General features: G+C 39.7%; 1 protein-coding gene across 3 annotated transcripts in view; it reads right to left on the minus strand.

Moving 5' to 3' along the window:
* kcnh7 (potassium voltage-gated channel subfamily H member 7) overlaps positions 1-17,633 on the minus strand; it is a 35,359-nt gene that overhangs the window by 3,600 nt on the left and 14,126 nt on the right. For 2 of the 3 annotated variants that reach the window (XM_031858428.1, XM_031858427.1), the window contains exons 4-13: positions 15,632-16,069; positions 13,997-14,208; positions 11,290-11,715; positions 8,594-8,993; positions 8,010-8,210; positions 6,437-6,691; positions 3,750-3,955; positions 3,457-3,544; positions 3,135-3,296; positions 1,943-2,099 (exon numbers count right to left, since the gene is read on the minus strand). In XM_031858428.1, the coding sequence (XP_031714288.1) occupies positions 1,943-2,099; positions 3,135-3,296; positions 3,457-3,544; positions 3,750-3,955; positions 6,437-6,691; positions 8,010-8,210; positions 8,594-8,993; positions 11,290-11,715; positions 13,997-14,208; positions 15,632-16,069 (2,545 nt within the window). Of the gene's footprint in view, positions 1-1,942; positions 2,100-3,134; positions 3,297-3,456; positions 3,545-3,749; positions 3,956-6,436; positions 7,838-8,009; positions 8,211-8,593; positions 8,994-11,289; positions 11,716-13,996; positions 14,209-15,631; positions 16,070-17,633 lie in introns of those variants that run through there. The other variant, XM_031858429.1, reaches the window with a different exon arrangement.

The raw sequence follows: 17,633 nt of genomic DNA on the forward strand, positions 1-17,633 counted from the left end.
ATACACTACATTGAGCTTCTGCTCCACAGTGGACAAATGAAGAGATGATAAAGGAGTGGAAACACGTTCTGCCAGAATAGTAAACGGAAGACACTGCTCATGCTAGGTGTGATAATGAGCTCTCTGTGGGAGGTGTGAATTTAGCGTTTACTGTGGAAATGACTATACCACACACATTTGGTAAATCTAATTATGAGTAGATTTCATCCAAGCTCTATATTTAGAGCGTCAGGCAAAACTGGGTAATGCTAAATAACCTTATATAATAATTAAGAATAATAATAATTAATAATAATAATTCAAATTTACATGGGCAATGTCATGTCTTAAGTCTCTATTGTGTCTCTGTGCTGCCCTATTGTAACAAGGCAGCATTTGTTTCTAGGTTATGACTGATGAGGGATAAAGCAGCCACACTGTGCTACAACAACATTTTTTTCCTGTCATATCCTTTCAGACCAGTCAAAGCCACAAAAGCACAAAATGACAGAAACGTGCTGCTCCTCCTGCAGCTAGCTAGCATTGGTGGGGAAAAAACAAGGTCAGGTAGAGTGCATTGGATAAAATGTATGTTTTTTCAGTGAAATAAAATGAGCCAGCCCGGTATTTCCCGCACCCTGATGCCGTTTCTTGTTCTCTGTCATTATTCCAGCTAAAAATACCACCTGCTGTTCATTTGTGTGTCTATTTCAGGTGGCCTGCAGCCTGCAGGTGTGTTGTTAGAACTATGGCCAGTGTAGTTCTCCGCTACAGAAAATAATGACACTAAAATGAAATGTATTCACTCTGGAAAGGTAGCTTGCATGCTCATCTATTGTTTAAATTACAGGGAGTTTAGCTCGAGAGTGGCTTTTGTTCCGAGATGTTTCACACATACTCTGTTCTCAGTCATCAGTTTTAGATTCTGAGTACTACAAACTCTGCAAAATGTTGTAACCAACCATTCTCAAGTTTAATTAGTTCCGGTTCTGCAGCGGTACTGTACATTATCCTGCTTCCAGTAAATCCAGCCTCCCACTCTGAGTCCGACAACGGCTCCTGCCAGCTAGTTGTCTTCGTCCACCCACTCATGCACATTGCAATTGAACTACACGTCGCCAGTGATTGAAGAGTGTGGCTTACTTTTTGCAGTGTAGGAGGTGACAACTTTAAAATATAAGGCACACTATTATCATGAAGTCACTAACTGAAAATTGAATGGCAGGATAATTGATAAGAATAACCATGAATTTAATTGTATTATTTCTTCAAAATATGAACAATTAGAATTATCGCATTCTTGTTGTATTTCTCTGCCAACCAGTTAACTTGCAGTTTACATCTATGTCTGTCCAAACTGTCCTCACTTCATAATTTTATCTAATTAGACCTTTTGTGTGAAATTGTCATAATTAGCACATTAATTCTTGAGTTATGGCCAAAAACGTGTTTTGTGAAGTCACAGTTACCTTCGTTCATCAAATTTGGAACAGTTTACCCTCAAGTCTAAGTGGACGTTGGTGCAAAATTATTGTTAATTAATTAATAAGTAATTAATGATTATTGTGAATGCTCTGTTTAATAAATGTAAATGAATAATGTCTTGTTAGGGATGACAGTTTTAACAGCTAGCACCTGATGTCCTATGTGCTCCAGGCACTGTGGATATTTGATGCTATGAGTGACTTTTTCTCTCCTGCTGACCCACCAAAAAAGTTTTCCTCTCTGTTTTCCAGGGTCTCCTGATCTACAAATTAAGCACTGGGTAAATCTATGATAAAGAAAAAAAGTAAAGCACTTTCTGTGCTGGTGACAACAAGAAACCATTTTAGACCACAAAAGAAAAAAATCATACACTGGTTTATAAACTGGTAAAGTTTACATTCTGGTGTAATTCACCGTTTATGTGTTCATGTGTTACACGAGGATCAACACCCTGTATGCTGACTTTGAAAATGTGTACCTGTTTAAGTGGTCTTGAAGCTGACCTAAGCGCTGTTCCACCTCTCCATACGTGATCTCGCTGGTAGAATTATCGTCCTCTCTCAGGTCCTGGAACTGTGCTGACTCATCCAGGTAGTCCGTAGGTTTCTTACAGGCCCATTTATCACAGCACAGATCTGGAGAGCCAAACCGACACACATGCTTTACATCCCCACATATGGGTCACAACAACGTCATTACTAAAGAACCCTCCCCCCACTAAATTAGAACGTAATTAATCTCTAGGTTGTTTGTTGTAATCCATCAAACTCGTGAACTGGGAGAATCAACGCAATGTTTTCCAGTAGCAAACCAACCCTGTTATCTCTGCCGGGCACCTGTTAGTGTTCAGCTTGCTGTCCAATGATACAGTATGTGTTCAGCCTCTTTTGTGATTTCAAACACACACGTTCTGTGATTACACTATCTGGTGCAGCAGTCTGTGCAGGTGGCTGGACCCTTGTAGGATGCTGTGTGTGCCCTGACCATGGATGGCACTTACCATTGCCCTTATGCAGCCTTATGTTCTGTATCCGTCTAACAGTAGAGATTAACAATATCTTCAGTCTGTCACTCAGTTTTCTGTTCTCAGCCAGTCTTATCAGTAGGATGTGCTTTGCCCATACAAACTCCTGCAATTTCTTTATCAGGTTTGTCAGTTACTGTAAAGTATTTTATATCTCTGCGGCAGACTCCTTGGAGAAAAGAAAGAAGACTGTACATTTGTAATTTCCTCTTTCTGTATTCTGTATTTCTGTTTCATTCGTGCGAGTGAGGTTGCAACTTAATATCAAGCATACTGGTTTAGTAAACGACGTGTTTCATTATTGCAAATGGTCTTTAAATCCCTATAAAGCTGTAAACATTGGGCACCTGAAGCTCCCACAACAAAGTGTTTTGGTGTAAGACAAGCCTTTAAAATGATGGATATATCACTCAAACTAGCCTTGGAAGCCTCGGAAGATCTCAGCCACCTCAACACATTTGCTCCAACCATTTCATGAGAGTTTCTATTACAGCAACAAGGACATAATCCCACACTGGCTTCCCATCGTCATGCCTTTCGCCCTACACCACCCAGGAACCCCTAGCAACACTTCTCCACGAGTACTTGTCAAAACAGTAAAGTTTACATTAATAAAATACTCATCAGTAAAACAAAAATGTATTACCTTCAAAGGATGGTCTTCTCTCCACGTTTTCTCTGACAACGAGATTTGATTCCAGGACTGGGGCGTTGGGTGGAGAGGTACAAAGGACTTCTGAACTCCTCTTTAGGCACGAGTTGGACTCCCTCTCCCTACTCAAGTCTTTAACCACTTCCCTGCTTTCCCCTGTAGAACGGCAATCAACAGGAGTCAGTGGAATAGCGCTGCTCTGTATTCCATGTGGAGTAGATGCTCCTAGGGAGCTCCACTCAGTTAACAATAACAAAAAACACATTTGCAACCACAAGAGGCTGTACTGGAGATGTGCATCTTAGTTTCCACTTACCTTTAGATACATCCGGTGTGAAGGAGATCCTTCTTTTAATGCTCTTACTGCCCTCGCCATCTGAATCACCGCCTTGGCAGCTTGAGGGCTGCAACAATGTGAATATTATAATCTATTAATTAATACAATTTGTTGACAACATTGATCGATTTTGAATTGTTACAAGATAAGTAAAATCCAAAATTATAATATAAATATCATACTTTTAAGAATATTTGTGAAGATCCATTCATGACAATGTGAATAGCATCAATTGAACGTGGCTCCCTGAATAACAATGCAATATCATCTACCTTTGGAGACTCGTTTCTGAGGTTGAAGGTAAGCTCAAGGTTGTTGAAGAAATAGTCGGCAAACTCTGGGTACATGTCGATCACCTCTAGCAGATCTTCTCTCTGAATGGTGCTCAGGTCACAGTAACTCAGAGCTCGCACATCAGCATTGGACTTCCCAGGCTTGGCCAACAGACAGATCATTTCTCCAAAGATGTCATTTTTTCCTGGTATCAACACACACAGAGACAATACATCTTCTCCAAATGTTTACTGGGATAGGGAACATGTCAGTGTAACCTGCTTTTATATCTACAGGTAGCAATATAGAGAATAACTTGTGTCTTGTTTTCTTTAGGGATGTATCTCGCTATTCCCAAGGTTCTCACTAAAGGGCACAGACGTGTTTGTTTTTGTGGACAATAAAAATCAAACAGTCTTCCCTCTCTGTATAGATGTTCTCCAGGGCTGTGCATCAGTTGTCTTTCTATCTTTGATCCATTATTTATGCTCAAAGCAACTTTGATGTGGAGGGAGAGGAGGTTTTGACTGGGATTGACACACTTGTGTACTTCAAAGGAAGAATGTGTGCCGATAACGGCAATCACATAATGAAGCCAATTCTTAAGCAAACTTCTAGGAAGTCAAGTAGTGTACCACCGGACTTTATCCTGCTTAAATAAGGGTCAATTTAGCAAAGGACGACAGGTCTGGTTTAAAGGCCACGATGAAAAATCCCTTTGTTGGTGCCGGGGTTCACTATATGCCAACACTGTAAGCAGAGGTTCAGCAGAATGAGATATGATACGTTGGCTGCCAGTGTGCCTATCACAGCAAGCACCAGACACCTTTCTGCCACAGAGCACAGCCTCACACAGATTGGTTTATCTCTCCCCCACATGCAGCTCTCAGCACAAAGATTTAATTCATCAGTGCCTGGATGGAGGTGTAAGAGACTAATTCCTCACCTGAGGAATAATGCTGGCAGCCTTGTTGGACTCATTACTAGAGGAAAATGCTTTAGGGCCATCGGCTGACCACTACCTTGTTAGGAGCTGGGACAGTTTGGAGCAAAATTATGCTGATGGAGCATTATGGTTGTATCAATTATAAAGGGGCCGATCTACGAGATCAGTGACTTTACCAGTGTTTTTGTTAATAATGGATTTTGTGTGATGCAGCAGTTTTTGCTAAGCTTAAACCCCATTCTGTCAGTTGCAGCTTTGGAAAGCATTCATCTCATCGCAAGTTTAATCCAGGCTTGGCGTGCAGCACCTGGTTGTGGTTCACCCATGAAGTAAAAGATAAATACTCATCATTCTAATAAGAGTAGTGTATATTCAGTACCACTACATTGCTTGGGAAATTGTATTTCACATTTAAAGCTGGCAAATGTTTTAGTCAATTTAGTCTGCCCTTTTTTTACAATCACCATTTTGCAGATTTAGATCATTTCCCTGTGCTGTCAAAAAAGTGGCAGCTATTTCACCATGTTCTTTGAAATCGCCAAACAACCTTTCATGGAGCCACTGAATAGAAATGTCAAACTCAGAAACCTGTCACATGAACAGCCTTATTGCCCAGAGAACAGGCACACCTTGCCCTTCTTGTCAAAACGTGTGAACACAATGTGGTTCAGCTGCTGCAATAACCTGAAAGCGATTCAGTTGACGGTGTAAGATACAAGATGCGGAATATCTAGATTGCCTCTCAACGGCTCTCAACATGGCTATGCCTATGCCGGCTGCTCGTAGCTAGCGGTGCTAACAGGGAAAAAACAGTAGAAACTATGGCAAACGTGCTGATAGAGCAAAGCAAGGAGAACCACGACTAAAAACACCCATAGAGGGAGAGTGACTTCATTCTCTGCTCAGGTAGACATTACTCCACCACACAGCTCACAGTTGTGTGCTGCTAATGCTCAGAATGTCATATATTGCTCCTTTAATTCTTTGATGTGCACACAAGTCATGCTGAGCCTCCTTTAACTGTGTTGAACTAGCGTGTGTCCATTAGGAAACTGCACTGTATATCCTTTCCTGAACTTATGACCGCAGCATCTCCATATATCTGAAAATATCAAGCATCCTGGGCGGAGTAGGATGTTAGCTCAATCAATAATTCAAATGTTTCAATCAATCAGAATAAACTACATAATTAATACCCTTCACAAAAAGCCAAAGATTGAAGCTAACTTTAAATACTTTTCATACAAAATGTAAACACAGATATTTTAATTCAACAAAACGTCAAAAACAACCATAGTATATATTCTACCTAAATTGTAAAATATTGATTGCACTAACTAAATTTACTTATGCAAACTCACACAACTAGCACTAAGGTCAGAATAATATAATTTTTGAACTCCCATTTCCTCTTTCAAGCTCAGACAAAAGCAGAGGAATAAGGGTTTGTATCTCTGTCTCAACAGGTTTGATGCTGCCACTCAACACACAATCAGCTGGCAGATCTTCAATACAACAGGGAGGTGACTTTTGCAGTTATTCACTAGAGAGTGTCACTAAATTCCTGATGCTGATGATGGAAACTGGCAAAAGGTCAAAGAAAAACAATCTTAGCTCAAAGGAGATGAATAAATCCACTAATAACTTATTCAGCTTTCATAGGACGGCCATAACAATATCTTATTAATTTAGTGTTGCCCATTATCATATTTCACATAAGCAACAAGGCATTGTATTTACCCAGGATGGCTACCACAATGTCATCTTTCAGGATCTCAATGGAGCCGCGGGACAGAAAGTAGAGAGAGGTGAGCACATCACCACTGTGGACCAGAGTGTCTCCAGGAGGGGCATGAGTGGTTTTGAAGTGCATGGCCAAGGCCCTCAGGCAGCCTTTGGAGGCTCCTTGGAACGCTTTGCAGTCTTCAAGAAGACTCTTGTTGAGGTGAAGGCAGATATCTGCCTGCAGGCACTCAGGAAAACCTTTTAAGACCTGTGATGCAGAGAAAATTGGTGAGTCAAAATGCACAAAATATTGAGTTTGATAATCTCAAAGAGATTGTTTTGCGAGCCAGTGGGAAGCTGTGAGCAGCAAATGTGTTAAGATGAATGTACTTTTACGAAGAGAAGTTGTAATTTAGCTTGACAATAGAGATAAGGACATATGAGGGAAACAAAAGTGGAGAGTTATAGACCCATTAAACAGTCATACAGAGTATTGGAAGACCACACTCAAATGTAATAGGACACGATACTGTTTCCTAATCAAGATGCATTCATATTAATTATATCAAGATGTAACAATTTCTGATTTCATACCAAATGTCGTATGTAAAAATAACCAAAAAGCCCCACACTGCCTACTCAGTTTTGGCTTTGTCTCTTTCTTTTCTTTAACTGGTAACACATCATATTAGGGAAAAGTGTATTGTGTGATATAATGTAAGCAACAAAGAAGCGACCATTTTTATACCCTCAATTCAATTGTAGAAGCCATGAATTAAACAGACTTTTGATGTATGCATCCACCTTAAAGGAAATAATTGACTGCATAACATTATTCATTTTACACAACTTGTTAAAGTAGAAAAACAGACTTCTCTGACCAGTAACCACATTAATAATCACACCTTTTATGCTTTATCCCACTATATGGTATATATTATATATTATATGATGGATGAGGAGCCAATATATGGGATTGTAAAGCCTTAATTAGTAAGTAGGCACTTAATCTTGGGATATTGCCTTAAATACCTAAACTTATATTTCTTGAATCAATCGAATATATCTACTTGAACATTAAAAGTAATAAAAAAGCAAAACATTAACACATGAATTGTTGAGGAATATAGTAGTTGCCTGCAAAAGTTACATATACGGTTATTGCAATTACAATTTCAGATGGAATTAAAACAAGACAAAATGCCATTTCAGTGCATGCTACTACCCTCGCATAATTCGCTCTAAAATATGATTTATTTGCTTTAGGATATGAAATATACTATAATAATTGGATGATTTCACACAAATCATGCATACTGCAAGTGATGGCATTTCTGATATTGACACTGTCTGGATAATGGGGTTGTTATTTTAAACAGTGACATGAAAATGACAAGAAATAAAAACATGTACCTCCTGCTCTTACCAATGTAGGGATGTTAATCCAAATGAAAAGCAGACAAGAGAAAGAAAGATCTTTTTAGAATCTTGCATATTCAGCATTTATAATATCATTAAGATCAGTTCATTTTGTTGGGCATGCTATCCAGTTAAAATAACAGTTAGATGTGGTGATCCCTTTTACTTACCGTGTTCATATCAATGCCATTGGTGTAGGCCCAGGAGTGTTGGAAGTACTCTTCCAGTCGCTGCCTCAGTGGGTTGGGGATCTGATGGAAGCGAATGAACTCCCTGACCCGTAACATTTGAGCATGATATCGGGCCGTACTCGAGTATAACCTCTGGATAATGGCAGAGACATTTCCAAAAATACTGGCATACATGAGGGCTGAAATACAAACAATGATCAATAAAAGAGGTAAGTTAGATACCTGTTGTCTAGTCAAGCCAAATCAAGTCATATCATAGTAATATCATAAATCACTAATTTGCCTGTCTGCTGCACAAAATCTGTGCAGCAGACAATCATCTGTGCTTAGACCCTCGATTCCGATCAAGAAAAACTCCCCCCAAAAAACTATAATTGGGAAACAGGTGAAACCTCAGGAAGGACAACAAAGGAGGGATCCTTCTCCCAGGATGGACATACATGCAATAGATCTAATCAAACTGAAGTTCATGACTTTAGTCCACTTCAAGTGCTGCGCCAGATAAAAGCAGAATAAAGTTATGCTCAAATAAAATAAAAAAAAAAGACCAAAACATACTCACAGCCAATCAACATGACACAGATGGAAAAGATCTTCTCTGAGTTGGTGTTTGGGGAAACATTTCCGAAGCCCACGCTGGTCAGACTGCTGAAGGTGAAGTAAAGTGCTGTGACATACTTGTCCTTGATAGAGGGACCAGAGTTCGGGTCGCTGTAGTTGTATCTCTTTCCTATAGACACGCCCAGATTGTCTAGCCAGCCAATCTTGTGCTCCAAGTAGGGCTTCTCCACGTTGCCAATGGCGTACCATATACAGGCTAGCCAGTGGGCAATGAGGGCGAAGATGCACATGAGCAGCATGAGGACTGCCGCACCGTACTCAGAGTAGCGGTCCAGCTTCCTCGCTACACGCACCAAACGCAGGAGCCTAGCTGTCTTCAGCAGGCCAATCAGAGTGGTGGTCTAAACAAAAAGTACAGCAGGGCATTTTATTAGTAATAGCAGTAGTAGTTTGAATGTTAATATGTCAAACTAACTGAACAAAAGTTCTGTATTATAATACTGTATTATTATAATACAGTATTATAATAATACTGTATTGTAAAACATTATTATTATAATAAATGTATCTGGTTTCAGTATGGGACATTTCATTTGTCATGCAATTATCAAGAAACAACCTTATTTGCTGCATATCTACCACAGGCACATCTTCTGACATGCTCTGTCAACAACAAATCTAAAGCAGTGATAAATCCAGAGGGTCACGTCACAAACTGAGGTAATGAGTTTCTGTAACAAGGAAAAAAGACAAAGACTCCCTTGTGGCAACTCCCCACAGCTCTTTGGCCAAAGGCAAATGAACACAGATGCTAAGACACCAGCAGCACACAGATAAATCCTCATTTATTCAACACCGAACGGGCAGTAACACTCTCTCAGCGGCTCCCTGGGAGTTTGTTGGTGCTTCTGTGTCATCAAGAAAGGTTTAAGCAGCACTAACTACCATTCCCATTGGAACGGTCATTTATCTACCTGACAATTAGTGAATGTCTAATGTCTGCACACTCTCCTTTTTAACCACTATAGCATCGCCTTCAATCTTGATTTTCTTAAAAAATAAAAAACATTTTTTTTAAAAGCTGACATTTTTTTCATTCCGTTTCTTTTCCTGAATGAAGTTAAAATTGTTTAACGATAGCTCCACTACTTTTGAATCTTTCACTTCCACAACTGTTTCTATCTGGGTTAACAGTATACAAAGTCAGTTGTTCCTTCAAAACCTGTCTTCAAATGTTCGTTTAAAAATGAGCCAACAACCATTCTCTTTGTTGTGCTTTAAATTATATCTCTCTATTGGTTATAATGGTGCCATACGCAGGGATTTTTATTCTGTTTTCTTTGGTAGTTGCTTCATGACTAAAATTCATTTTAAAAGCCTTTAAAATCACGCATTGGTTGAGCCAACAGGCAAAGTGCACTCGACAATCAAATAGCAGTTCAATTAAGTCTAAAATGTATCTGAACAAGCAATTTCATACTGAAACACAGCTGCACAGCACTACAACCCTCCCTCCCCTCTTCTCTCCCTGTTCCTCTCTAATGGGTACAAGATTTAGTAGGTTCAAGTTGGGACAAAGCACTCAACTTCTTTCCGACCACATTCACAGTGAAACAGCTTGAAATAAATCTTTTGTTTTTTTTATTTCTATTATAATCATTATCATTATTAACAAAACCCTACATGGTGTCAATTTTGCATAATGCCTCTCACAGTATGTTTAATCTTGTGGGAAGACAAATATATTCTCTGCTCCAATCAAAAGGTTAACTTTAGCGCTTGTAGGTTAAAACCGTCTCGTTAAGCTGCTAAATTAAACGAGCTTTGTGAAAACCATCTGCCACTGTCTCAGTTGTTTCTTATTTTTTGAATGAGAATGCCGTTGAGTGGGACGTTGCATGTTCAGTCTGAAAATGATGAAGACCCTGCTGGTTAGCTGCAACTGCAAGCAATGTATCGGCATGTTATCACAGTGACAGGCTATTTATTATTATTCATTATAATGTTATCGTTTGCGTTGATTTCCCAGACGCAAAAGATTATATGTTTTACGTGCAACTTTTTGAGAAGATTTGCCAGAACTGTTTTGTGATTTCTTTGTTACAGTACACTGTCTTGTGGGGGAAAGAAACGTCCATTTTCTTTCTGTTTTGTTGTGATTCACTGAACTGACTCAGTAGCAGCCGGCCTGGCTGAAAAGATGATTATGGTTTGTAATCAGGAGCTTTTCTGGTGTAATGGAGTGCCTACAAAGCACGGTAAAGCACTGAAGTAGATCTAGAGCCTGAGGGGACATATCCTACCAACAAACAAGCCAGCAGGCCTGGCAGCCAGCCTACCAATGGCCATCTCACATCTGCACGTAAGCTGTGCACACAGCCCTGTTGGCCTGCTCCTCACATAAATGCATCATTGATTGCCATTTGGTAAGCTATTAATCCGTGTAAATGGATTCTAGAATGAGGACCATTCAAAAAAAAAAAAAAAGAGAAAAAAGTATGAAAAAAACATGCAATTTAAAGTAATCCTTTCAAAGCCGAGGCAGAAAGATTCAGGCTTTAATAGTGGCCCAGGGGCACAAGTCCGGACTTAGTAAATAGATAACAGGGCAAGCATGGCCGGGTTGATGTGCAGGAAAGCTCCCTGGGAGAAAAAAAACAAAACAGGTAAGAAATATATGCTTTAGAGATAACATACCTCATCTGATCCTGAGCCAAAGATAAGAAGGTCAAAGGGGATTGCCGCCACCATGTCTATAAGGAACCAGCCTTTAAAGTAATGGATTGCAATCTTAGCTGGATCGCTGACGACCTCCTCGTTCACGTTTACGTAAGTGGTCCTGAAGTTGATGAGGATGTCGATGATGAACATGATGTCCACCATTAAATCCACTACATTAAGAGGGCTGCAGGAGTATCCACATTCCCGCCTCTTCTGTTCCTCTGTGTCATTGAGAAGAAAAGCAGCAGAGTAGGGAGTGAGGATTGCTGTGTAGATGACCAGCAGCAGGATCAGCCAGTCCCACACAGCTTTGAAGGGGCTGTAGTGAAGGATGGTGAACTTGTCAATGCGGGCTGTCTGGAGTTTGTACTCTGGTAGGACATCAGCTCCGAGGGACAGGACCTGCGGGAGTGGTAAGAGAGGGTCAGGACAGTAAGGTAAACCACCTGATTACGCCACTCCAACTTTACATGTCACTTAAATGTATTGTGGATGAACATCTTAATTGAACAGGATCACTGAAAAATGTATTTTCTGTCACCTGTCTAAATTGATGTTGATGGTGTTTTTCTTTGCTGATAATCCTTCTGATAATTGAATTAAAGACACCTTCATACTTAATTCTTATGATCCTAATTGCTGAAGCCCACCAGGTAATTTATCCAGCTCGAAGCCTTCAAGAAAACTGATTCAACAGCAACTGTGACACACAAAGGTAAGTGCTCTGCAGTCAAACAGTATTAGGTAAAGGCAGCCACTCCAGGATGACAAGTAGATTGCCTATGTCCCAACCCCATGAATAATTTGACTGCCACTTACTTCTTCCACATTCTTGGGAAACAGTTTAAGTACTTTACTGTCTGAATGATAAATTGGAGAAGAGCTGTATAAACTGTGCTGATATATATTTTTATACATATATTTTGGTCAACAAAAATCACTTATTTCCCCATGTGAATGAACTCTGACTGGAGGATAAATTATTCAGTGTGCTCAGGAAGGCCAAGCTGTCCCCTGTTTTTGGCTTAATAAGCAGTGGCAGACAAAGAGAGAGGACAGAAAATAGTGCAGGAGTGAGGATGAGGGCGGCGGGTCCCTCTATTAATTTCAGCACATTCCCCTATCCTCAACACATGAATTATGGATTTTCCCATGCTAGCAGTCAGGAAGTAGATGCAGTGTTCACGTCTCAGCAGTGTTTCAAAACTCCAAACTAACGTCAGCAGGGAGGGAGAGTGTTTTACTCTCATCCTACCAACATAATAAACATACAAGGACTATCGATTGGGGGCCCTGGGAACACATTATTATTCTATCTTATGAAAGTGACAGTTCATTTGCATATTGTACAAGACGAAAATAGAGAGAGCACATGAGGAAATCTATATCTGCTGCATCTGTGTCTGTCTCCTTCAAAATGACTGACAGAACACCCCTGTTAGTGTGCAATAGGTTAATAAACAATTACATCTATCAAAAATGCTTTTCCATTGCTTTTGACTGGGGTCCCCAAGTATAAATTGGTATAAATGGGTATAAGGGTGGTTGAAGAAGCACTTATTAAAACAGAAACAGAAAACAATGACATGAAGTTATTAGGAACAAAGTCATGAACAACTGGAATGATAGAATAAAGCACCTGTGAGATATGATGAAAAGTATACCTTAGTGGTTTGCTGGTACCCCAGTTAGCAGGACTAAGGCTAATCATGTTGATGATTTGTCTTTATTTATGAATGAGTCTGTTGAAAGATGTTTAAATATTAGGTTGCTGGGCCTCTCTTGTGCTTGGTTGTTGCTAACATTGCCCAAAAGTAGCTGTATTGTTTTTCTGTTGTAGTGACACTTTCACAAAGTTTTCGTGGCTATTTATACCTAACAAAATTATTCGTCAGGATGATTCAAGCTATTCAATGACTTTTGACTTTCTATTGAATGTATAATCCGGTGAAACATAGGCATCTATTAATCAAAATTGGGTTGGATGCCTGCATTCTTAGCTGTCCTTGGCAAGCTGGCAGCAGCTGTGCTGCTGGTCTTGTCAACAGGGAATTGTGCGACTAGATATCCCCTGTGACAGGAAGTGTTACTCCTGCTGCATTGTCCTTGAGCAAGAATCCATACAGAAGGCACGCAAGTAAAAGGATGAATTATTTTACGAGGGATCAGTGGGATGTCCTTTGTCTCCATTCCTCAAACAACTACTCTTAGCTGATGTTGATGAGTATGAATTTTCCCATTTTTTCCTCAATATTATCTTCACTTTCTCTGCAGCTAGGAATGCCCTTCACTTGTGTCCTTAATGTCTCTCCTCCACTGTTGACCTGGATGGGCAGTATGCAGTCATGTGTTACCTCGGTGAACCATGGGGTCACCGGCTGCTTTTTTTTGAAGTTTTCACCAGCAAGCTGTAATATGTGCTGTGTATCAGAGTACCACGCTATCCAACAACCCACCTTCAAGGTACTCCATCAAATGACTACATTTAGAGTCAGTGCAGTGATGAAGATATAATCCCTTTGCCAGCTACCATCCATCAAACACAGCCAATTGTGTTCTTTGAAATACAGAACCAAGGATTATTGAGAATCAAACCCCAGGTCTTGTGATGGTGGCTGAAGAGTTTGCCTCTATGGTTCAGAAGGTACTGCAGTATCAAACAAAGTGGAACATACTGACTCACCTGCGTGACTTTTTCTGTGACATTGTGGGTTCTGTCTTTGACCTTCGGTGCTATGATGGTTGTCTCGGGTGTTGGCGGAGAATGAGCCTTCTTATCAGTCCCCTCAGAGAAGTTGAGTGCAATCAGAGGGATCTTGTGGATGGTGCTATACCTATTGATGTTAGAATCAGAGGTAGAGCCAAGCAGGCTGGACTTCACATGATTAAAAGCGCCTGGTGGTTTAGAACAAATGACAGTCACATTAGTGCCATTGGTAATCTTATCCTGTACACAATACTTCAAATGTATACTTTGAAAGGATTTCACATTTTTCAGCAACAACCCAAGCTGTTTGCTCACTTGATGTAGTGAGCATCAAAGCTTGTAGTGAGCTTAAGCAAATACAGTTAATACATTAGAGAATATTGGTTTTTAGACTTAATAAATATTAAAAAGCATGCTTCACCTTATTTCTATGTTTTGGTAATAGGGTGACATCATGATACTTTGTAGATACTGTAGATGCATTGGTGTAGCCGTACAGTAGCAGCCGACTATACTTACACAGTACCATTGACTATTATATTCTGGCATCAGCTGATAGTGAAGGAGCTACAGGGAATGTTTAGCTACTTTATCTACAAAAGGAAAATGCACTCCAGCTCAGCTAGTTTATGTTGGTAAGAATAAGGTGGGATACCGAGGACTATACTTGGGTGTGAATTAGATCCAATTAAATATTTAATGAGGAACTGGTATTTCATTTAGAGACATAAGCTTTTAAATTTCACATATTCCTAAAAGCAAAGTTTTGAAAAACTGTCCTTCTGTTTTCATCACAGGTTACACATCAACACACGTGTTAACAGTATGGCGGACTGGAGACACATCTCTAGCTAAAATGACTTTTTACGACATTTGTGGCTGTTGAGTAAAGAGTAAGTGTTTCTGTAACGTAACATAACATAGTGTTGGTACATGGCTATGCAATTATTCAGGATTTTACCACAGATACTGTATAATTAACGGCTGGCGTAGTTTGGAAGAATAGCTAGTCAGCAGCACTACTACGTTATCACATAATACAAGCATACATTCATGCAGGTTAGTCTAAAAGCAATGCTTTGATTAGCGCATGATGAGAGCAGCTATATGAGGCTGATGTGACAAAATCACAACGTTGTTTTAAGAAAACATAATTTCACATAATTAAGTGGAGTCAGCCCACTTAACTGATCCAGCAAAAGTGGATCTATGAAGAGCATTTTTGCTGATTGCCTTTCTTGAAAGTCATGCTCCAGAACAGCAGAGTCATGGTTCATCAGCAAAATACATGATTACCTGTGACATTGTCAAAGGGAGCATTTTGTTGACAGTGTAACTGAAGAAGAAACCTTTTAATAAACATATATATATATATATATATTTAATACAAAATAAGAGTAAAAATAAGTACAGTGTCTATCTAAAAATGTTGTCTCTTAAATATAACTTTTGAAGACTAAATCTGACCCAAGTGTCATATGGTTGAATTAACACTGGTCTGCCTTCTAATGCAAACTCAATCATAATGGGATGGATGGGTCAGTTGGGTGCTTTACACAAATTGCTGCTGGAGCTGTAAGCTCTACTTATATATTGCAGTTCTGTACATACCGTCACTGGTATGACGATCCTTGAATAGGCTTTTGGAATTTGAACTGTAGACCTCCATTTCATGGACAGATGAGGCTCGCCTCATGCTGTTGATGCTGCCTCTGGGGAAGGTGTTTGAGAGGGTGGTGGAAGATTGGTGAGGCCCTGTTTGGTACAGCTTCTCCCAGATGTGTTTAGGGGATGAATGTCCAAGTGGTTCAGGGCCGACGCTAGCCTGGGAAGAGTGGTGGCTTGAGCCTATGAGGCCATGCGTGTCATTGGTCTCAATGGGACTGCAAATGCTCTTGGTAGGTGAAGGGAAGCTCCGCAGGGCTACTGAGCCCTCATTCTCTTTGGGCGGGTCCACCATCACAGCATCTGGGTCCTCTTGCGGAAGAGATTGTTTGGTATTCATTAGGCTCAAAGCAGCATGGCGGAAGCGGAAGAATCTACTTCTCCCTAAAAAGTGAGAAACATTATGAGAAAGCTTGTTAAGCTTTCAGTGTACAGCACTGGAAAATAAAAACATCCCATAGACATTTTTTTACATAATGAAAGCCATGATTGGACAACAGGTTTATGCTGCCTACAAGACATGAGGCAAAACGGAAACTGACACATAAAAAATGTAATTTAGAACTGATAAAATGCTCAATTCATAGACCCATTTTCATCAATTGCAAAGGTCATGAAATTGGAACCAGGAGAACCAAACTCCTTTTTCTGACTGAAGGATAATCGATATACCAAAGTATAATTAATTAGAAAAGTAATATTATTATTAAAGTTCTTTTGGTATGTCGGCTTCCCCCTTCAGCGACAACAGTAATAAGAAAAAAGTACATGGAGGCCCAACGTGAAGAACGTCAGGTTCTGAAACATGTCCACTCATATGAGATGAACAGATTTTGGCTCTGGTTTCTCAAGTCTGCAGGCCTTCAATGCAAATTAATCTTTAATAAGACATCCATGCTGTGTTTGTCCCCAGACAAGCAGGGGATCAAATTTCTGTAATCTTTTTGTAACTTAAGCTTCATGTCTTTTAATTAACAAAACAATGTTTAGCAGAATATTTTATTGTCTAGCGTTAAACATTTGCCATGCTAGCAGATCAGTGCAGTAAACTATGAAAATTAAGACCGATCAAAACAGATGTGCTTTTGACAAATCATCTCCTTTCAGTGCAGATTGCACAATCAATTTATTATGCCTCACCAAATTCTTGTATAGAAACCACATTTCCACAAGGGACACAGTAGCCAATGTTAATGACCTCTTGGGACAGTTTTGGCTCATTAACAATAGCAGGAGGAAAGAAAGTGAAAAGTGAAGCCTGCCTCACTCGCGAGGCACCCATCTCTCAGCAGCCTCCTTACATAACGTCATTGCCATTTGTTTCCATTCCCTGGCCAAATGTGCTGATGTTACAACTATAGCAGTTTACAATAGAGCCATGACACTCGACAAGTTTCCTGAGAAGGAACATAATAACATCCTGAGCTGGCAAGAGATATGGACAACCTTCCTGTCTCTTCTCTGCAGGGAGACTGTCATCAATGCTCTTGACTGTTGCTCTGGCTGAATGTTTATATAATCCCTGAATAACATATTGTGGTATGGAAAAGTCTAGCGCTATCAAACCTTATTAGATGCAGTTTGTTGTTGGAGCGGTTTAAGTAAAGCACGGTAGTATCAATGACCACAACCGAACCCTTCGACAATGACATCACCATTAACACACATACAGTACCCCCTAAATAAATAATGGTACTACACACAGATACATTTTATTATACTATAAAAACTTACAGTAGCCAAACTTTATTTTTAGATACAGATAATAAGAGCTGGGAAATAAATTATGAAACAATATTCTCCTAAAATGAATAAAAGTAACATGTTTATTTATTGAACTATATTGACTCATTTATACATTTATTTGTATATTTATTGGCTCATTTAATTATGTAATATGTAAGGATTAGGCCATATGATAGGCATATTTATTTATTTCATGGGCACA

The sequence above is a fragment of the Anarrhichthys ocellatus genome, unplaced genomic scaffold (assembly GCF_004355925.1).
Source record: "Anarrhichthys ocellatus isolate YVR2014 unplaced genomic scaffold, GSC_Weel_1.0 scaffold20, whole genome shotgun sequence".
NCBI classification, from domain to species: domain Eukaryota; kingdom Metazoa; phylum Chordata; class Actinopteri; order Perciformes; family Anarhichadidae; genus Anarrhichthys; species Anarrhichthys ocellatus.